The sequence below is a fragment of the Calidris pugnax genome, unplaced genomic scaffold, assembly GCF_001431845.1.
Source record: "Calidris pugnax isolate Ruff unplaced genomic scaffold, ASM143184v1 scaffold56, whole genome shotgun sequence".
Lineage (NCBI taxonomy): Eukaryota > Metazoa > Chordata > Aves > Charadriiformes > Scolopacidae > Calidris > Calidris pugnax.
In genome coordinates, this window is record NW_015090839.1 from 18,611,428 (window position 1) to 18,633,690 (window position 22,263).

At 44.0% G+C, this 22,263-nt stretch overlaps 1 protein-coding gene across 2 annotated transcripts in view; it reads right to left on the bottom strand.

Moving 5' to 3' along the window:
• Window positions 1-5,509: 5,509 nt before the first annotated feature.
• Window positions 5,510-22,263, bottom strand: part of ZFYVE1 (zinc finger, FYVE domain containing 1) — a 30,481-nt gene continuing 13,727 nt past the window's right edge. The window contains exons 4-13 of one of the 2 annotated variants that reach the window (XM_014941711.1): window positions 20,306-20,810; window positions 18,165-18,379; window positions 16,042-16,148; window positions 14,962-15,070; window positions 14,525-14,622; window positions 14,302-14,419; window positions 13,763-13,933; window positions 12,817-12,997; window positions 12,191-12,304; window positions 5,510-7,621 (exon numbers count right to left, since the gene is read on the bottom strand). In XM_014941711.1, the coding sequence (XP_014797197.1) occupies window positions 7,389-7,621; window positions 12,191-12,304; window positions 12,817-12,997; window positions 13,763-13,933; window positions 14,302-14,419; window positions 14,525-14,622; window positions 14,962-15,070; window positions 16,042-16,148; window positions 18,165-18,379; window positions 20,306-20,810 (1,851 nt within the window). In that variant the 3' untranslated portion in view covers window positions 5,510-7,388. Of the gene's footprint in view, window positions 7,622-11,733; window positions 12,305-12,816; window positions 12,998-13,762; window positions 13,934-14,301; window positions 14,420-14,524; window positions 14,623-14,961; window positions 15,071-16,041; window positions 16,149-18,164; window positions 18,380-20,305; window positions 20,811-22,263 lie in introns of those variants that run through there. The other variant, XM_014941710.1, reaches the window with a different exon arrangement.

A 22,263-nucleotide genomic window follows, 5' to 3' on the forward strand; every position in this document is an offset into this window, starting at 1 on the left:
AGCATCTCTTTAACAGTAGCTGCTTTCAGAAAAGTTATAACCCAGCAGTGGACAACTCCGCTTCGGTCCCCAAACCTTCAGTTGCTGGTGGCTGCTCGCACATACTGTGTATGCTGTGTATACTACCTATAATGTGAGCTGAACCAAGCTGTCAAGTTTCTAGACAGGAGTTCTGTGGAGAGAGGCTGGGGTTCAAAGATGTTAGATGTTATTTAAAGCACTTTACAAATTAGTTTCATGTTTCAAAAATGGAAGCCAAGGCACAAAGTTGATAAACCATTTTAGGTAACGTCTGAAAATATAATCAAGATCACCTTCACCTGCCTTTTCTTGTTTAAACAACTTCTTTCCTATCTGCAGTTCTATTAATACCGTGGTACTGTGAAGCACTCTGATGCCTTCCTGACAAGTCATCATCTGTACATTATCATACATACACCACTGCTTCTCTCCAGCGGTGCTGTAAAAAAACTGCCTTTTAAGCAGAACCAGAGAGATTAAGGCAGCTTTTCAAAATGTCAGAAATCAGTGTTTCACAATCTCCAGGTATTCTTGACATTACAATTTCTGTAATGCCACAATTGAGACATTTCCTACATGAGGACTTTTACATATATATATATAACTTGTATCTGTATTACTTTATTTTTTGCTTTAGTTATGTCCAATAAAAATGAAGTTACAAAGCTGAACATGCTTTAAATTCAGCTTAAGATAACTGAGTAGCTGCCATTCTAGTTTAGCTTTGTCTTTGTCACATTATACTGTTGATTTTGAAAGCCATCATAGTAAGTTTTTATTTATTTTGGCATTGCCATGATTTCACTGTTGATGTGCCTGCACTAGGAACAAAAACATTTTAAGGCATACTATGTGCTGTGACTGACAGAATATACATGTCAACATTGCTTTACCATAAAGAGAGCTCAGCTAAAGCAGGGGGTGGGGATGCCACACAGACAACAAAGAAACAGACAGTTCTATCACTTGTCCAAATCACTCTCTGTGCTCAAATTACTGGCAGGCAAAGATGTATCTCTTGGTGCCAAATTCTATTACAGCCATCAGAATAAATCAAATGCAGGGACGATGCCACAAAATGTGGAGTTACAGTGAGTGACAGCATCAGTTGACAATGAAACATGAAAATGAGAGGCTGCAAAATAGTGTGATAATAGCACTTAAACCTCCCCAGGCTGCTTATGCTGGAGGCAAAAAGCTGTAGAGCAGCAAAGTCTGTGAGCCCAGGTGGGAAGCCAGAGTCCTGCAACGTTACAGCCCAGGCTGCTCAAAGCAACAGGAGAATTTGTGAGCGTCCCAGCACAGCTCCAGCAGCCAGACACCGGCATGAACGCGAGGCAGGCCTACAGGAATGATGATGTTTATTGCAATGAATAAACTCTTGTTGACATCCAAAGCCAGCGAGGGTGGTCACGTGTTCCAGAACAGAGCCAAAGGTCCCATTCACAAGTGACACAGGGAGGAACATACGGGACACCTTGGAGACCTTCAGTGAGAACTTCCCCTAAGAGGAACTGGGCAGGAGGATGCAGGAGCAGGAAAACTAATAGGAGGTGGGGGAGAACAGAGTGGGGGGACAGACTGAAAGACAAAGCAGTTGTTCTTGTGCAAGTAGCTACATGTAGCAGCCTGCTGCTGCCCTGACAATAGCCACGTGTTAGGGCCCTGCTGTTCTGCCATCTGTTTGCCAGAGCTGCGAGTCTCAGGGACAACACGCACCTGGTATCGACATTCCAGCCAAGTCTGGCCCAAGAGCATGCACACCTATATGAATTTCATGTATATCTGCTTCACGAGAGGAGAGGAAAACCCACAAATCCTATTCGAAGATGAATCTTTATGCTGAATTGGTGTAGGTATGCACAATGGGAAAAAAAAAAATCCATCAGAATAGAGCAATCGTTGAATCTTTATGCTGAGTTGGTGTAGGTATGCACAATGGAAAAAAAAAATCCATCAGAATAGAGCAATCACATCAGACATTTTTTCCTCCACAAATCTAGGCTCATTTTGTGGTGCTTTGAGTGAGGAATATTTTTTTCACTGGGGCATATATTTGCACATCAGTTAATTTACATGATTCTTATTTCACTAGGTGTTTTCCGTAGCATTTGCTAATGAGAAGAGGTGCAGAGGCTGCTTCATCTGCCAATAACCAATCTGACATCATTTTTCTGGCAAGACATTTACATCAGAGAGCTGGCTTCGTTCTGTAGCTCAGAACATGCTTTTATCGTGCCATGTCTCAGACCAATTGAATCCATTATCTTACCGAGACAGTGTGCTGATCTTGACTACTGAAATACCAATGTTAATTCTGTAACTCAGAACATGCTCTTATCGTGCCATGTCCTCACACCAATTGAATTCATTATCTTACCGACACAGTGAGCTGATCTTGACTACTGAAATACCAATGTTACAGAAACCTCAGTTGATCCAAAGGACACGCTATCACCTTGACCAAATGCAATTTCATGGTGAGTAATTTAAGTTCCTGGAGAACAGCCCTCGTAAACAGACAAGATTTTCACACAGGAGTTGCGTTAGAGCCTCAGACCTGTCTCGTGCTGCTGTTGTGATACACTCACAGTTTGGGGTGTTGCAGAGCTCCAGCAAGGTTGCTGTTAACTGCTGGCAGGTTTTGCAAAGACTCACTCAGGGTAGATACTGCCCATACCCTTGCACATGAAGCATCTCTCCTAGGGGTTTAGTAATAAAACCCTCACAGGTTCTGCTGCTAGGATTAACCCTTGTCTTCAAGCTGACTGTCCCACCCCAAGCACAGAACGCTCCCCAGTTACTTGCTTTAGTGATTTTCTTTTCAAGATTTTTATTTCCTTCATTTAAGTTTCCCATAGAGCTTTCTGTCCACAGGCATCATTTAGCCCTTTTGTTTTTTCTAATGTACTAATACAAAATAGCATTGGGCTCTGCTAAAATATGCATCTATCCCCTTGAAATAGCTAATCCATTTAATTAAACATATTCTATATTCCGTGTACTCACAGCACTCAATACTATCAGAAAAATTAAAAGCTCTTGTGTACAGAAAACAGCAGTGAACTTAAACCTTACTGATATATATTTTTTTTTCCTTTTGGAAAACAACCCAAATAACCCTCTCAACATTGCCCAGATCCCCTCCTGTCCCTGCCCTCGTAAACAGACAAGATTTTCGCACAGGAGTTGCGTTAGAGCCTCAGACCTGTCTCGTGCTGCTGTTGTGATACACTCACAGTTTGGGGTGTTGCAGAGCTCCAGCAAGGTTGCTGTTAACTGCTGGCAGGTTTTGCAAAGACTCACTCAGGGTAGATACTGCCCATACCCTTGCACATGAAGCATCTCTCCTAGGGGTTTAGTAATAAAACCCTCACAGGTTCTGCTGCTAGGATTAACCCTTGTCTTCAAGCTGACTGTCCCACCCCAAGCACAGAACGCTCCCCAGTTACTTGCTTTAGTGATTTTCTTTTCAAGATTTTTATTTCCTTCATTTAAGTTTCCCATAGAGCTTTCTGTCCACAGGCATCATTTAGCCCTTTTGTTTTTTCTAATGTACTAATACAAAATAGCATTGGGCTCTGCTAAAATATGCATCTATCCCCTTGAAATAGCTAATCCATTTAATTAAACATATTCTATATTCCGTGTACTCACAGCACTCAATACTATCAGAAAAATTAAAAGCTCTTGTGTACAGAAAACAGCAGTGAACTTAAACCTTACTGATATATATTTTTTTTTCCTTTTGGAAAACAACCCAAATAACCCTCTCAACATTGCCCAGAAAGAGTAACACCAACCCTGCTGCAGTTTAAGCACCACATAAGATTTTGCTTCCTTGAGCAACAGCATAAAAGATTCAGCTCCAGGATAATCAATCAAGAGGGGACTCAGTCCATTGCCAAGTTACTAAGATCATATATATACTAAAAATATTTATACAACATTTTCTCTTTGACTGCATCGTAATTCTGGCTGTGATAAGGAAAAAAACTCAAGACAAGTCGTTGAAACAGATGCCAAAAGATTTTATACAAGGAATGTCATGGCTGCTTTCTCTTTGTGCATTAACATGGTAGTAAAGCTACATGCATAAACAGCACACAGGGCACAGCCTACAAACCAAGAACACATCGCTCACCCATTAAAAAAATAAAAATACTTTGAAGCACAGAATTATGCCGGATGTGCAGAATGTCTTTTGAGAGAGGATTTCTACCTACTCGTGCCCTCCCTGATGTGCTAATACAAAATAGCGTTGGGCTCTGCTAAAATATACATCTATCCCCTTTAAATAGCTAATCCATTTAATTAACCATATTCTATATTCCAAGTAGTCACAGCACTCAATACTATCAGAAAAATTAAAAGCTCTTGTGTACAGAAAACAGCAGTGAACTTAAACCTTACTGATATATTTGTTTTTCCTTTTGGAAAACAAAGAACCCAAATAACCCTCTCAACATTGCCCAGAAAGAGTAACCCCAACCCTGCTGCAGTTTAAGCACCACATAAGATTTTGCTTCCTTGAGCAACAGCATAAAAGATTCAGCTCCAGGATAATCAATCAAGAGGGGACTCAGTCCAGTGCCAAGTTACTAACATCATATATATATACTAAAAATATTTATACAATATTTTCTCTTTGACTGCATCGTAATTCTGGAAAGAGTAACACCAACCCTGCTGCAGTTTAAGCACCACATAAGATTTTGCTTCCTTGAGCAACAGCATAAAAGATTCAGCTCCAGGATAATCAATCAAGAGGGGACTCAGTCCATTGCCAAGTTACTAACATCATATATATATACTAAAAATATTTATACAATATTTTCTCTTCTGACTGTCCCACCCCAAGCACAGAACGCTCCCCAGTTACTTGCTTTAGTGATTTTCTTTTCAAGATTTTTATTTCCTTCATTTAAGTTTCCCATAGAGCTTTCTGTCCACAGGCATCATTTAGCCCTTTTGTTTTTTCTAATGTACTAATACAAAATAGCATTGGGCTCTGCTAAAATATGCATCTATCCCCTTGAAATAGCTAATCCATTTAATTAAACATATTCTATATTCCGTGTACTCACAGCACTCAATACTATCAGAAAAATTAAAAGCTCTTGTGTACAGAAAACAGCAGTGAACTTAAACCTTACTGATATATATTTTTTTTTCCTTTTGGAAAACAACCCAAATAACCCTCTCAACATTGCCCAGAAAGAGTAACACCAACCCTGCTGCAGTTTAAGCACCACATAAGATTTTGCTTCCTTGAGCAACAGCATAAAAGATTCAGCTCCAGGATAATCAATCAAGAGGGGACTCAGTCCATTGCCAAGTTACTAAGATCATATATATACTAAAAATATTTATACAAGTGCCAAGTTACTAACATCATATATATATACTAAAAATATTTATACAATATTTTCTCTTTGACTGCATCGTAATTCTGGCTGTGATAAGGAAAAAAACTCAAGACAAGTCGTTGAAACAGATGCCAAAAGATTTTATACAAGGAATGTCATGGCTGCTTTCTCTTTGTGCATTAACATGGTAGTAAAGCTACATGCATAAACGGCACACAGGGCACAGCCTACAAACCAAGAACACATCGCTCACCCATTAAAAAAATAAAAATACTTTGAAGCACAGAATTATGCCGGATGTGCAGAATGTCTTTTGAGAGAGGATTTCTACCTACTCGTGCCCTCCCTTGGGCAGCTGTCACTTTATGGCAGACTTTGCTTACAAAAACACTCGACATGCCCCAGTAAACTGGGCCAGTGCTGAAGGTGTCGTGGAATGTCTTCCAGGTCTAGTTCCGTGTGCAGGCTGGATGCGGTTGCGAAGGGACAATCCCTTTGTGAGTATGTTCTTTTCAGAGACAAAGTGAGAACCACGTGTTACAAGGAAAAAAGTCAGTACGCTTGTTCAGAAGGTAAAGTCTTTTATAGCAGTTAATTTAATTACACAGTCCTAAAACAGGGTGTTGGGCACTCGTCTACACAAGAGCACATTTAATAAGCTGGGGGGGAAAAAAATACCACAGTTCCAGGACATTGCATCAAACTCCAGCCACTCCAAAAGGAGACAGCTCTCATGTGGTGGAAGAATTCTTAGGCAGTTCAATCCACAATGGTCTCTTACTTCTTATAACTGGAACCACAAATCCGCAGTAGATGACAGCATTAGTTAGGTTAAGTGGTGGTTTTGATAATAAAATCAGTGAATTCATTGCAGTCCTTTAATAAAAGGATGAAGTCCAGTGAGTGCCAGTTGCTAGGAGCAAAGAAGAAAGGTTCCCATTTTTTTCCAGGTGGATTTGTAAGTCCGTAGTACTAGAAAAAAAGTAAGTCAAATCTGTGCAGTCTTTATGCAACCACATCTGAGAACACAGAGGCTCCATAGACTCCGGGGTCACTTAAAAAGTCGGGGAAAAGAAAAGTCATCACAACCCAAACAACTCAAACTTTGTATCTCAGAATCGCCTACGTAACTTGTTCTCTTGTTCTGCTCTGGACAAGACTTCTAACTGCAACAAGCTGGCAGAGAAACTTGAAGAAAACCTGAGTACATGAGAACATTGTCAGGGAGAGCAAGCCCCTGCTACCTTTTGATCTTGTATTGAAGTTGAAACGGCAAAATCAGAGTGCTTTGCCTTGTGCCATATGATTCGCTTTACCTTTCAGAGCTCTACTGGTCTCTGCCAGGGGTCTCTATTTCAACTTGATACCTCTTGCACTGCAACACACCGCTCGTATCACAGTTCCAACAAACTCACTAATGAATCTGGGTTTAATCTTCCATGGCCAGAAGTACAGCACCTCCAGATGTAGGGCTGGCTGAATTACCAGGTGCGATTCGCACATCAACACTGGAGATTTCCTGGCAGCACAGAGTCCAAACCTTCCTCATAGGACATCGTGATCAGCAAGACGTTCCAAAAGAAGAATCAAAAGGCCATAAGCCTGATCCAATACAATAAGGAACACCACCATCCATCATTTGAACTAGGAATACTCAAAGCTTCATTAGCCAACCGCATTCTTAATATACTAAATTATACATAGATAGATATATATAGATATATATTTTTTTTTAATTGGAATAAAATACACTGAAGTTTGGTTTGCTCATTTACAAGGGAGGTTCCTCCCTTCCCCAGTTAATTTGAAATTAAAACCTAGAGGCTGAACGTAAGCTCATTCCCAGCGTTCCAAGATGGATATAACACGAGAGGAGGCCAGACACTGGAAACATGCACTCTGGCTGTAACAGGTTAAGAGGTGAAAGGGAGACCATACGTTTTCATTTGTAACCCTGAGAACATAAGGAATTGCAAAGATCTGGAGAAGAGCCTGGGGTTAAAGGTCACCAGGCTTTTTATTGCAGTTAAAGCACACTCGGACCGGGTGATCCCATCCACGAGAGGGAACCGCTCTGCGGTCGTGTGAGCACTCGTCACAGAATCCCTGGCCACAGGCCCGACAGTGGTGTTTGGAGAGTTTGATACTGAATTCTTTCCGGCAGTTGTGGCAATGCAGGATTTCATGGTCTGGGACCCAGTATGCAGGTCGGGCAGCATCTTTTACCAGACCTATGGGAGGAAGCGAGGTGGGGGGGATGAGAAAGAGGGAGAAGAAAATAATTCATGAACATGAGCATGTCAATGTATACTCCAGTGGAAGTAATCACACACCAAGTCGTACCACTGCCATTATGGAGAAGACCAACTGACAATGCTTCAGTGCAATGGGTAGCCATTGAGGCTATTCTGCCTCTCTTCAACGGGACAGATTGTTTCTGCTTAAATGATGGCATCTTCCCTTACTCAGGCTCTTCCAGAGGTTGAGACATTTGCTTTTCCCTACCTTCAGTTGCAGCTGTGGCCAAAAAAAACCACAGTCACCAAACCAAACATTCAGAATCACAGAATTACAGGGGTTGGAAGGGACCCTCAGAGACCATCTAGTCCAATCTCCTGCCAAAGCAGGTTCACCTAGAGCAGCTGGACAGGAACGTATCCAGGTAGGTTTTGAATATCTCCAGAGAAGGAGACTCTGCAACCTCTCTGGGGAGCGTGTTCCAGGGCTCTGGCACCCTCAAAGTAAGAAAATGTTTTTCCTCACATTGAGACGGAACTTCCTGTGTTCCAGTTTGTGTCCGTTGTCCCTTGTCTAGGCACTGAAACGAGCCTGACCCCACACTCTTGACACCTGCCCTTTAGATATTTATAGGCATTGATGAGGTCCCCTCTCAGTCTTTTCTTCTCCAGGCTAAACAGACCCAGGTCTCTCAGCCTTTCCTCATAAGAGAGGCACTCCATTCCCTTGATCATCTTTGTAGCTCTCCGCTGGACTCTCTCCAGTAGTTCCCTGTCCTCCTTGAACTGGGGAGCCCAGAACTGGACACAGTATTTTACGTGTGTCCCCACCAGGGCAGAGTAGAGGGAGGAGATGACCTCCCTCGACCTACTGGCCATGTTCTTTTTAATGCACCCCAGGAGACCGTTGGCCTTCTTGGCCACAAGGGCACATTGCTGGCTCATGGTCATTCCATTCTCCAGAAACACATGTACTGTCCGAACCGAGAAAGGGATTTATCCTGCCTTTCACTGAGTCAGACAACAAACACCCACAGGGGTGATGGCAGGACATGCTGTAGGCAAAGCAGTGGAAATGATGATCTGTGCAATGAGTCAGGTCCAACAACAGAAGAATCAAACACACAGTGTTTGCTGACATACCTGAACTGCTCTTTTATGTGCTGGGTAGCAGCAACCTTCAGTGTACTGAGCTCACCACTAAAGGTCACATTATTGATTACTCTCCCATCCCAACCTGGACAGCTTCAGATTCTCAGCCCCCCGCCCCTGCAGAAGTACCAAGTGCCAGCAGTATCCATGAACACACTTAAAAGGCACTCAGCATCTCTGGAAGACAACCAGACCTGACAAAATGCTTTCTAATTGGCCAGTCTTTAGGGAACTTCAGCTGGCAGGTCACTACAACGGTGCATCGGGGAGCATGAATTACCCACAGCTTTGTGCACACGGATTTGCACAACAGGGAGAACAGAGAAGGTATGAACTGCAGAAACAATGTGCTGAAAACCAAGAGGAAGCATCAAGTGAGAGAGGTGCAGGGGGCTGTAGAACTCTCAACCAGCAGTGGTATCGCCAGCCTGTCACACAAATGCTTGAAGTTTAATCAGACATTTTGTTCTGCAAAAACAAAAATGCCTCTAGCCAAAAAAAATAATAATCCATCAGAAGAGAACAGAGCTCACCTAAGGGAATGTCCATGGCTGTCACCACTGCTCCAAGCGTGTTCTGCACAGCTTCCCCCACCTTCCTGGCAATAAGCGTCCCCCCTTCTTCATCTGAAGGCAGCTCAGCCACATCTGCATAACACAAGTGTTGAGCTCTTTACTCTTAAGTCCAGTGCAATTCCTGCCAAGTTTCACTTAGTTTATACTAGTAAAAACCAGCAGCAAACCCAAAAGGCAGCCTGGAGCCTCTCCTCAGCCTTTATCTCCCCCACCCCCAATCTTGGATTGCAGAGTTTTCAATTTCCTTTGAGCAATAACGGACAAAATACAGACTCTGCTGCTGAAACAGCAGCATCCCTGCTCTGATACTAGTTCCACACCATCAGCAGGTGCTGGGAAAAGATCCAGTTAGAAAATAATACCCCACACTCTTGACACCTGCCCTTTAGATATTTATAGGCATTGATGAGGTCCCCTCTCAGTCTTTTCTTCTCCAGGCTAAACAGACCCAGGTCTCTCAGCCTTTCCTCATAAGAGAGGCACTCCATTCCCTTGATCATCTTTGTAGCTCTCCGCTGGACTCTCTCCAGTAGTTCCCTGTCCTCCTTGAACTGGGGAGCCCAGAACTGGACACAGTATTTTACGTGTGTCCCCACCAGGGCAGAGTAGAGGGAGGAGATGACCTCCCTCGACCTACTGGCCATGTTCTTTTTAATGCACCCCAGGAGACCGTTGGCCTTCTTGGCCACAAGGGCACATTGCTGGCTCATGGTCATTCCATTCTCCAGAAACACATGTACTGTCCGAACCGAGAAAGGGATTTATCCTGCCTTTCACTGAGTCAGACAACAAACACCCACAGGGGTGATGGCAGGACATGCTGTAGGCAAAGCAGTGGAAATGATGATCTGTGCAATGAGTCAGGTCCAACAACAGAAGAATCAAACACACAGTGTTTGCTGACATACCTGAACTGCTCTTTTATGTGCTGGGGAGCGTGTTCCAGGGCTCTGGCACCCTCAAAGTAAGAAAATGTTTTTCCTCACATTGAGACGGAACTTCCTGTGTTCCAGTTTGTGTCCGTTGTCCCTTGTCTAGGCACTGAAACGAGCCTGACCCCACACTCTTGACACCTGCCCTTTAGATATTTATAGGCATTGATGAGGTCCCCTCTCAGTCTTTTCTTCTCCAGGCTAAACAGACCCAGGTCTCTCAGCCTTTCCTCATAAGAGAGGCACTCCATTCCCTTGATCATCTTTGTAGCTCTCCGCTGGACTCTCTCCAGTAGTTCCCTGTCCTCCTTGAACTGGGGAGCCCAGAACTGGACACAGTATTTTACGTGTGTCCCCACCAGGGCAGAGTAGAGGGAGGAGATGACCTCCCTCGACCTACTGGCCATGTTCTTTTTAATGCACCCCAGGAGACCGTTGGCCTTCTTGGCCACAAGGGCACATTGCTGGCTCATGGTCATTCCATTCTCCAGAAACACATGTACTGTCCGAACCGAGAAAGGGATTTATCCTGCCTTTCACTGAGTCAGACAACAAACACCCACAGGGGTGATGGCAGGACATGCTGTAGGCAAAGCAGTGGAAATGATGATCTGTGCAATGAGTCAGGTCCAACAACAGAAGAATCAAACACACAGTGTTTGCTGACATACCTGAACTGCTCTTTTATGTGCTGGGTAGCAGCAACCTTCAGTGTACTGAGCTCACCACTAATGTTTTTCCTCACATTGAGACGGAACTTCCTGTGTTCCAGTTTGTGTCCGTTGTCCCTTGTCTAGGCACTGAAACGAGCCTGACCCCACACTCTTGACACCTGCCCTTTAGATATTTATAGGCATTGATGAGGTCCCCTCTCAGTCTTTTCTTCTCCAGGCTAAACAGACCCAGGTCTCTCAGCCTTTCCTCATAAGAGAGGCACTCCATTCCCTTGATCATCTTTGTAGCTCTCCGCTGGACTCTCTCCAGTAGTTCCCTGTCCTCCTTGAACTGGGGAGCCCAGAACTGGACACAGTATTTTACGTGTGTCCCCACCAGGGCAGAGTAGAGGGAGGAGATGACCTCCCTCGACCTACTGGCCATGTTCTTTTTAATGCACCCCAGGAGACCGTTGGCCTTCTTGGCCACAAGGGCACATTGCTGGCTCATGGTCATTCCATTCTCCAGAAACACATGTACTGTCCGAACCGAGAAAGGGATTTATCCTGCCTTTCACTGAGTCAGACAACAAACACCCACAGGGGTGATGGCAGGACATGCTGTAGGCAAAGCAGTGGAAATGATGATCTGTGCAATGAGTCAGGTCCAACAACAGAAGAATCAAACACACAGTGTTTGCTGACATACCTGAACTGCTCTTTTATGTGCTGGGTAGCAGCAACCTTCAGTGTACTGAGCTCACCACTAAAGGTCACATTATTGATTACTCTCCCATCCCAACCTGGACAGCTTCAGATTCTCAGCCCCCCGCCCCTGCAGAAGTACCAAGTGCCAGCAGTATCCATGAACACACTTAAAAGGCACTCAGCATCTCTGGAAGACAACCAGACCTGACAAAATGCTTTCTAATTGGCCAGTCTTTAGGGAACTTCAGCTGGCAGGTCACTACAACGGTGCATCGGGGAGCATGAATTACCCACAGCTTTGTGCACACGGATTTGCACAACAGGGAGAACAGAGAAGGTATGAACTGCAGAAACAATGTGCTGAAAACCAAGAGGAAGCATCAAGTGAGAGAGGTGCAGGGGGCTGTAGAACTCTCAACCAGCAGTGGTATCGCCAGCCTGTCACACAAATGCTTGAAGTTTAATCAGACATTTTGTTCTGCAAAAACAAAAATGCCTCTAGCCAAAAAAAATAATAATCCATCAGAAGAGAACAGAGCTCACCTAAGGGAATGTCCATGGCTGTCACCACTGCTCCAAGCGTGTTCTGCACAGCTTCCCCCACCTTCCTGGCAATAAGCGTCCCCCCTTCTTCATCTGAAGGCAGCTCAGCCACATCTGCATAACACAAGTGTTGAGCTCTTTACTCTTAAGTCCAGTGCAATTCCTGCCAAGTTTCACTTAGTTTATACTAGTAAAAACCAGCAGCAAACCCAAAAGGCAGCCTGGAGCCTCTCCTCAGCCTTTATCTCCCCCACCCCCAATCTTGGATTGCAGAGTTTTCAATTTCCTTTGAGCAATAACGGACAAAATACAGACTCTGCTGCTGAAACAGCAGCATCCCTGCTCTGATACTAGTTCCACACCATCAGCAGGTGCTGGGAAAAGATCCAGTTAGAAAATAATTTTGTCAGGGGGTCAAATATCTGGTGGCTTGTTGCAAGGGTCATCTTCCTGCCAAAAGACATTGAGCTCTTGAGCTTCCCTACTAAAAACTCTGCGCCAAAGCCCAGACTGAACAACTCTGCCTACACCCGATGGGAATGGCTGTGATCCAGAAACCAGGGACAAAGCCTTCAGACTTAACTTATTGCCCAGGGATAATTCTGTCACAATCAACTCAAAATTACCTAACTGGATGCCCCTGTTTTCATAGCAGTTGTCACACACGCGCACTGGTGCTGGTCCCCAGCCTCGCTCAGGCACTGGACGGGTCTTGGAAGAACAGCCATCACAGAAGCCTTCTCCACAGGCCCGGCAGTGATGCTTAGTGTCGTTATCTTTAAAAGGCGTGTTGCACTTATTACAACTCTAATCAGAACAACATAGAAAGAAAAACCTGTTAGTTTGATCTTCCTTAATGGAAAAATAGAGAGCAGAATCCCAGGATGGCAAGACTCAGACTGGAACTGTGAAAAATACAGTTACACCCAAGCCTTGGGTGCTACCAGCCCCATAGCTTTACCCCAGGGAGGAGATTCAGACAGGCAGAGGTACAGTGGTTAAGACAATAGGTTGCTGTGATCCCTTCACTCACAATCACACATAATTACAGCCACATCATGGTGGGTATTTGATCTTTGTGGGGGGTAGGAATTCAGAAGACAGTTTTAACTGAAGAAGTATCTGCTTCCTGCAATACACAGGGAACCCCTTCCTAGTTGAATTGTTGGGGCCAGTTTTTTTGCACCTGGTATGAAACCAGAGTTTAATCTCTGCAACTATAAAAATATTATCATCAACCACAGTAGCCATATTCAAGATGTTGATTCTTTGCTTTGAAGAGCAAGTTGACACAAGCCAGGATTTTCTGTGACACTGCTGGGAGAGGAGCTCACAAAAAATAGAGAGAAACAGTCTCTTTAGCAGGGCTGGGCAGAGTCTCTGTTTATTCTTTCTCTGGCTAAGTCAAGAACGGGAAGAGCTGAAAGCATTTTGTTTTTCTCAAAATTGTAGGAGGACTTGCTTCTATAAAACAAGAAGCATTTGCAGTCTGCAAAATACCATATTACTTAAAGGAGGAGGAAAAGGGGGTTTAGCTATGCAAAGCTTTTCTCTATAGCAGCTGCTATTTACCAGGATCTGAGAGTTGGGTCTCCAGTAAGCTGGGGCAATCTGGTCTGTCAACCAGGAGGTCACAGCTTTTGTGGGTCCCAGGCTAAGTTCAGATACTGATTGTGCCATGAAATTCATCCCATCCAACAGACGCTGGGCTGCATTGTTGTTGTCTTTCAGAAATCCATCAGTCTGGAACGAAATGGATATTCATTTTAGAACAAAAACAGGGAAACTTTTTTTTTTTAAGATGCAGATGGCAACCCACTGCTCCAGTTAAACTAGAGGGCAAGCAGGAGAAAAAAAATTCACCAGCCCTGCTTTGAAACACAGGGGTACATTTTAATGTTGTACCATTCACACAAAGTGTTCATCAACTGGCAACTTAGTCCTCTCAAGACAGCCAAAAGATGACTGAAGGCCCCTGAAAAGGTTCTTTTTAACAGCAAAGACAGGGACCAGCTGTAATGAAAGCCAAGCCATTTTCTCCATCGATGTCCAGAAGCACCAACATAAACACGTGTGTGGCTGCACAATGACCATCGAGGAACCAGACTCACCCCTGGCCAGACGTGCTCAATTTCTGTCCTCACGACAGTGTTCACGGGATCTTGGTTGCCAAACCAGTACTGCCGGCTGCGGTACACCACCCCACAGTTGGGGCACTCGATCACATACCTGCAGAAGAAGAAGATGGTTCATCTCAGTGAGGTACAGGAAGCCCAGCACACCAGGCAGTGTAGAAGCAACAGAGAGCAGAGAGATCTTTGCTGCAGCACTCACCCTGACCAGGCGTACTTGGCAAGGCCCAGCCAAGGGGAGTCAGTGGAAGCAGAGGTTTTTGGCACCACGCTGACCTCCATCCCTCGTTCGTAACAGGCCTGTAACACAAAGGCTCCATTAAAACTGCATACTTGGGAATCCCAGACTCCAGGTTTGCAGCTGTTTGGCCACATTAAGCATATAATTCACATACAATGGTCTCCACAGCAGCTGGGCCCACAGTTTAGCTAGCAAATGACGCACAGCACGCAGAGGTGATGACCTCTCCAAGCAAAAGTACAAGTTCAATGGGGATCAATTTTTCTTGTTAAGGCCTTGAGCACCTCTGCCATTTGAACAAATGCAACAAATTGGGCACACGCCTGCGATATTCCTTATTTATTGGGACATCCTTTCCTTCTCCATTCTTCAGACGTTGTTCTTGTGTCACTACTCACCTTGCAAGTGTAGACTCTGTTATCATACTGGTGAGAGTATCTGCATCGACTTTTGGATTCATGAGGGACTCCTTCCTTTGCATGGTTCATGCTCTTCTTACAGCCACACCTGAGTATGCAAAAGCAAGCCATGAGTTGATGCCGTTAATTACGAGACAGTTGTCACCAAGAGTTCATTTCTGTTACTATCTTGCATTTGTATAGGCATTGTAACCCCAAACCATTTCCACAACTGCACAACCAGCAGTGACATCATTTATCACTGAAAGGCAGGCTCCTGGGAAGGAGGTGTAGCAACAGTTTCACAGCAGAAAGCAGCGCCACACAACAGTTCAGTGCAGGAAGTGATCACTGCAGCCAATTTAAATTTCACAGAGAATTTTAGGAAGGACTAACCAAGTTTGGAAATTGAGCAGGACAGAATTAACATCACAGCCTTTGCAAGGAACTGCTAGAAATTCTCTAATGAGCATATAAGAGCAGGAACATAGCGCTATATCACGATTGAGAGAAAATGTTTCCACAAGTATAATCAGCTATAACATCATGCTGCTGCAGTAGCTCACAGATTCAGAGCACTGACTGCCATCTACTGCTCTTCCAGGCTTAATCTTTGAGCTCTTCCTAGAGATCTACAAGCCAAACTCCAACAAAACTTGGGGCTCCACTAAATCTAGTCTCTGAACACACCCCAGGCCCGTGATGTCCGTTTCAGGATTGTTTATACTGTTTAGGTAATTAAAACAGCAGGAAAAATCATCATCAAAAATTTCAGGGGATTTCTTTAGACACTCCTTTCTTATCGCTCTGTCTGCATTGGGGAAAAGATATGGGCAGAACAGGTTTGCAGCCATACACAAAAATAGAGCAGGCAAAGAACACGCAGCCAGCTGGGATGCGGCAATAACAGCCGCCCGATTCACGTAAGAGTTGAATTTCAAGCAAACTCTTCCTGGAAGTACTAGTTGATGACAGGTGATGTCAGGTGTCAAGATGTCACAGAAACTTTACATTCTATGGCTGCAGACCAGGGCAGCACTATCTTCTAGAAGGATGAGGGTGCATTTTTCATCTATTTACCCACAGCTGAGGCACACAGAGGAGCATGTGAAATATTCATCTGGAAAGAAAGAGCTGTGAGCCATCTGGTCATCGGGGATCTCCCCACTGAACCGGTCACTTAGAGCCTGTCAAACAGAAAAGAATGAAATGGTAAGGGACTGAGAGCAATGCAAAAAATTTTATGAATAACTTTTGCAAGCAAAAGCATGGGTTCCTCCACTGGAGGGAGAGGCAAAGAGTACAAAGCTAACAAATAATGTCTCACTAACCTGGAAACCAAGACAAGGATTACAAACCAAGCCCAAAAAGAATTTTGCACTTGTATGGAAGTAACATGAATGCATGAAAGATACTTACTCTTTTCCTCTCCTCTTGCCCCTACTTTGAATTTTATAGTAGAAATGGGTGGTAGAAGATTGCATCCACCTCCGTGCATACAACCCATGCCCAAAATAGCAGGCTTCTTGCTAAAAGGGCTTTGCATTCTGGAAACGTCCAGAAGGAAACTCAGTCATTTCTCTCAGTACACGAGGACACATTCTTTGCCCCTCTGCTCCAAAAGCACTGCCCTGAGCTTTACTCTGGCCCCTTGAACAACTGCTCTTCTCCAGTGAAACCGCAAGACTGCAACAAAGGGATTTGTTCCCTCTCCTGGGAGCATCTGTTCTTAGATTAAGTCAGTCCTTAGCCTTGGCACGCAGAACTTTTTCAGTTCTTTTGGTGTTTAAAAACAAAAAAAGAAAAAAAGTAAGCACTGGAACAAAGCAGATGGTTAGGGTTTTTCTTGATGGAGATCTCTGAAGGCACAAGGTTGAACTGAAATTCCTGTTACAGCTGAGGTTACTATAGTGGCTGCCTGCCTTCCTCCCTCTCCCCTCCCAGGGAGCAGGGGAGGGAGCATCTCTGCTCTCTAACAAGGGCTGACTGCAGATACACACAGACATGCCTGTATCTCTCACCTCAGATAAGATGTCTACAAAGACATCTGATTTCACAAAATTTCAAGGTAATTAGTTTTAAGAGCTCTTTCAAGCTTGACTGATACTGGCCAATGGCTTCAAAAATTAGAGGAGGTGGACATAGATCTCTAGCAAGCCTTGTGTCCTCAGGAAATGAATTAAAAAAATGTTAATTTGTAGTCAGTAGTGATCTGAACACAGCAAGCACTTTACTGGTCATGAATTTAAGTACAGGAGAAACTATATCCAAAACTGGATTAGTTGGTTATTGTTGCAATAAAGTCCTAGAAATTAAACTGGAATTAGCTATTCCAGCTGTTTTCCCCTTGCTGCCTCTCTGCTCCCTAGCGCAAGGAACTACGTACATGCCACCCTGATACTTCCCTCTGTGCTTCAGCTACCACAAACACAGAGCAGCTGGAATCATCTGTTGCTACCACTAGTCACAGCTGTTGGAATGTGCAGAAACATGCAGGACAGACTGCAAATTGGAAGACTCGAAAATCCCTCTGACATCCTAGCAAGGTGAACTTTCTAAGAAAATCACCAGCTGCTCTCTCCAATTCCTCTTCATCAGCCTTCTCGTGATCTGATGCTGCACCTCTTAAATGATACATCATTTGGCTTGATCCCATCTTGTTTCCTAGCTACCAGCACATGTCCTTCCTCCCTTTTGCCTCCTGGCCCTTGGGTTACACTACACTCAGTGCTAGCTTTTGCCAACCATTAACTCCCTCCAAGTCTCTTGCATTCCCTCCTCTTGTGCTGAGGCCATCTTTAGGCATTTCCCAAATAACTCCCTTCTGGGCCTCTTCTTTGTAAATCACTGTCATTAAGTGCTCACCACTCACGAGATCAGTTATTTTTTTTCTTCCCCAGTCAGTTTCTTCCCAGTTCAGTTTTTTTTTTTTTTTTTTTGAATTTTTTTCCATTTTGCTCTTCAACTTTTCTTGACCTGTCAGGGTCTTTGCTAAGGTGCTTGCTTGCTTTAAAGTAAAGAAACTACCCAGCCTGCCTGGCTGTTACACAAAAATCTCCATCGTCATGGAAGACTTGCTTTATGTCCAGACACCTGCAAGTCTGCGTCACTGGTTCACATGCTCTACCTTCATTGGCTGCAACTTGGCAGTTACTAGCGATAGCGACACAAATCAAGATTGTGATGAACTCTTCTCCACTTACTTTTAGTGCTTTATAGATAACCCCAGGCTGTCTAGGTGACCGAGTAGTATTGTTCTCCAACTGCTGCTCCACAGCTCGTCTAAGTCCAGAGAAATCTGTTGGAGGATTGTATGTCCTTGTTCCCTTGTAGTGGATTGAGCTGAAAGCCTCAGGAAAACAGCTTAGCTTCCGAAACCGATCCTGAATGAGCTTCTCAGGAACCTCAGAAGGATGATCTACATGTAAGAGTATCAGTATAAGAGTATAAACAACTGATTGTTTAAAATAATATCCAAATTACACAGTGCTTTCATATGCAACACAGTTCTAGTTTTCCTAATTAATCCTTCTAATACATCTGGAATGCAGTTACCATTACATTTTACAAGAAGGAAAAAGAAACAAACAGTTTCCAAAAGCAAGCCTCTGCTTCTTGATACACATCTTTACATTCTAAGACCCAGTTCCACAGGTAAAACCAGAAACATCTAGGTTTGGAAATGCAGACACCCAGAAAAAGCAGCAATTTATGACATAATATAAGGAAACTTCATGTCAACACACTTTTTAGTTCTTCTCACCAGACCATAACTTAGTACAGCTAGTCCTAGCACCTGATAGGTGGAGGTCATGAACCTTACATGGGCTGCTTATTCTCCAAGCCAACCCTATAGCAAGGGAAAACCAAACCTTTATTAACCCTTTGTACACAGTGAAGCATTTCAGAAGTGGGCACATCAGGTTCAGATTCCGTAGAGCTGACCACATTCTGCTGCCTGCTTCCCAGTACCTGCTGTACATTTCAGAATAAAGCAGACCCCTTCTTCCCTGCCCTAACACTACATAAACTTGCTTATCTCAATTACCCATCGAGACAGATGGTTACAGCCTGCTGCAAATCCACATGTTAAGATCTTTCTTTCCTGTTGCTACCATGATCAGAAGTGATCATTAAAATATAATTTTTTTACTACCCTGACTTTGCACACAGGTGCAACTACCATTATGGGTCACTAAATCCAACCTGCTGAAACAGCAAATTTCAACAACTCTACGAAACTGCGTAGCTAATCGGCAAATCGGTATGTGAGACAAGGAACTGCCTTGACAGGTAAGTTAAAACTAATTAAGAAGTCACTCTAATAATAACCACAAGTTTCTGTTGGCTCAAGCTATCACTGGTTAGAAAAGCAAAAATGAGAATGCATCAGCAGGGAGCTGCTGTGGTATTACACAGCAGAAGACTCCCAGGTGTTCACAGAGAGTAGGGCTGAGCCTCAGCCACTGCAGGCCCTTCACTGGGGCTCTTGCTCATCAAAGCATCAGAAACGGACAGAACGAAGGCAGGTTTCATCATGCCTTCTGAAACATGGGAAAAAGTGGGGCCAGGAGAAGAAATTTAGATCCCTGTATAGTCAAAACCAAAACGTGCCATGGCTTCCAGAGGACACTGTGTTTCACTCAGACATACAAATAAAATACACAATTTAAATACGTGTAATCCAGTATGACATGAGCCAAGTTAAAAGTGCTGATGAAGAATGCTGAAAGTGATGGGAATAATCGTGTTCCAGGCCTACTGCTTTGGCCATATCAGATACCTGCACAGAGAAAAGTGGTGTCAAACCATCAGCTCTGTGCCACCGTAATCTCAGTTCCAACCTCAGAACAATGTTGGTCCACAAAATTTTAAGAAGTAGAGTGAAGTTAGGGAGTGAAGTACTCAAGTTCATCAATTTCATTCCTCTTGCTCATCCTAGTTTCTACATAGAGTCTTATTTTAAGGTTTTTTGCAACAGGATACTCCATATCCCTGCCAAAATCCCAGAGTGTCTCAGTTTTCACCTTCGTCTGCCATATCACTCATACTCATGATCTTGTACAATGACCCCTCCTACGGCTGGCAGGACTCACATCAGGACTAGTCAGTGCCCATGTCCAGCTGGCTAAGAAGATTATTGCAGCTGATCTGAGGTAGTCAGATAGCCATCAAGGAATGCTCTGCTATTTCCATAGCCTGGCTCCCAGACTGGAACAAGTGAGAGCAACACCTAAACCACATCTTTTACATGGTAGCAAAGAACGCTGAATATTCAATGCAACTTGGTCATTTATAGAGAGCATTTAGTACATGGTAATTCAGTTTCTTACTGCCTACTCACCAGAGCCCAGTAGCTTGGTGTACACAGTCTCGTGAAAGATGATGACACCTGGACCCAAAGTTGACAGAGGAACATCTAGGCCACAACGGGCTGTGGTAGCTTTTAGCTCCTTGGTGAAATGTTTTAAATAAGCCTCCGAGGCATCACCAAGGAATTTGAAGAGATCATTGTGGAGCCTGTCAGCACGAGTACGGTAGATGACAAGGTCAGAGATGGCCAGGACCTTCAGCAGCAGCCGTGTTCTCTGGCTCAGGTTCACAGTGGCCCCCAGGAGGCCCTCTGTATCAATTACGACCACTTTGCGGACAGGGTCATAGGCTGCCCAGACTCCAACTGTGCAAGACTCTTGGGCTGGAGACGTCTTGAAGACTTCCCGGCCATAGAAGAAAGTGTGGTTAAGGGTGTGAGACTTGCCATCCCCTGTGTTCCCAAAGATGGACACTACCTTTAGATGCTGATCAGGACTGCAGTCCAGTTTCTTAATAAAGTCTTCTTCATTCCTTACCTTCAAAAAAAAAAAAAAAAGGAGAAAAATATTATAACTATGCAATTGGAATAAACAACACTGAAAACACAGCTGGCTTCAGGATTCCCAAGATTAATGAGAGTGATTACTTCCTGTTCAAATTTTGAAGTTTCTGAAGCATCAAGAAGTCCAAAGCAAAATATTAGAAAGCAGTTTTGTATTGCATACACATCTATCACATAGGTGTTTTGGAAGCGATGCCTCGCTGTGATTACCCATCTAGTGAAACCTCTTGTACCTCACCCCATTCCCTGAGTCACTCCTTTCAGAGCAGGGAGCACAACCCTACTTCCAACTCTGCCAGAACAGCTACTTGGAGCATGGCAGACACTCTGAGTAGCATCAAGTCCCCCGGCAAGCATCCAAATTCAGATGCAGAACAGGAGAGTGCTTTTGTTACCTTAACTTGCCTCGTCCACAGAGGCTGAGCACCTGTTTAGGGAGAAAAAGCTCATCTGTGCAGCTGTACTGCATCTATCCCCAGCTAGGGGCTCTCAGACACAGCCCCTCCTGCTCCTACTGTTCTGCAGCTGATAGATCCTTCAGCTGGAAGGACTGGCAGAGAAGGTGGCAGCAAAGTCATGCACTGGAGTCAGGTGGTCAAAGCAGGTCAAACTGGCTTTTGCAGAAGTGCCACAACTACCTCAGTGATCCATTTAATTCACTGTATTGTGCTTTCATTTTTATAAAAAAAAACAACACCACAAAACAAACAAGAACAAAAAACAACAACAAAACAAGAACCCAACACAAACAAAATGGACAGATACAAAACCAAAACAGCAGACAGCCTTCAGAAGGTTACTTCTTGATTTCACATAGATTAAATGACAAGCAATATGCTATTTAGGTTAGAGAGTGGGGCATTTTCTGTTAAGATTCTAGAGCAACAAGGGATGGATAAATCAGCAATGAATCATTATGGGCCCCTCTTGACCAAAAATCCAACAGGGACCTAACAGCAGGTTAGGGCTCTGTACAAGAGCCTATCTTGCTTTTGTTGCAGAATGCTGCCTTGGCTTTCAAAGGTATCACACTTCTGGGAATGGTTGTTTATGAATTGCTTTTTCTTCTTCTAAAAGGTTTTATCTATGTGTTACGTGGCAGGGAAGAATATGACAAGAGGCATTTTTTGAGAAGGATCAAAAACCTCCTCCTCTGTCACGATTCCCTCCTCAAGGAATCCTTGTCAGCTGAAAGGAGCAGGGCTTCCATGCCCTGTCCCTTGCTTCTCAACTTCTGGAAGTTCCTTGGCTATTTCCCCCTGCCACGAGTACAGTTGGAAGGTCTCACGATACACGATCCACAGAGGCCATGTGGTAATAAATGGTTTCTTTGAACAAGTTTATTCTTAGATCAGCAAATTAGTTTAAGGCTCAGCCAGCCCCATTTGCTTTGGTCAAATCTATCAGCAGCACCTAGGCTTTGAAGG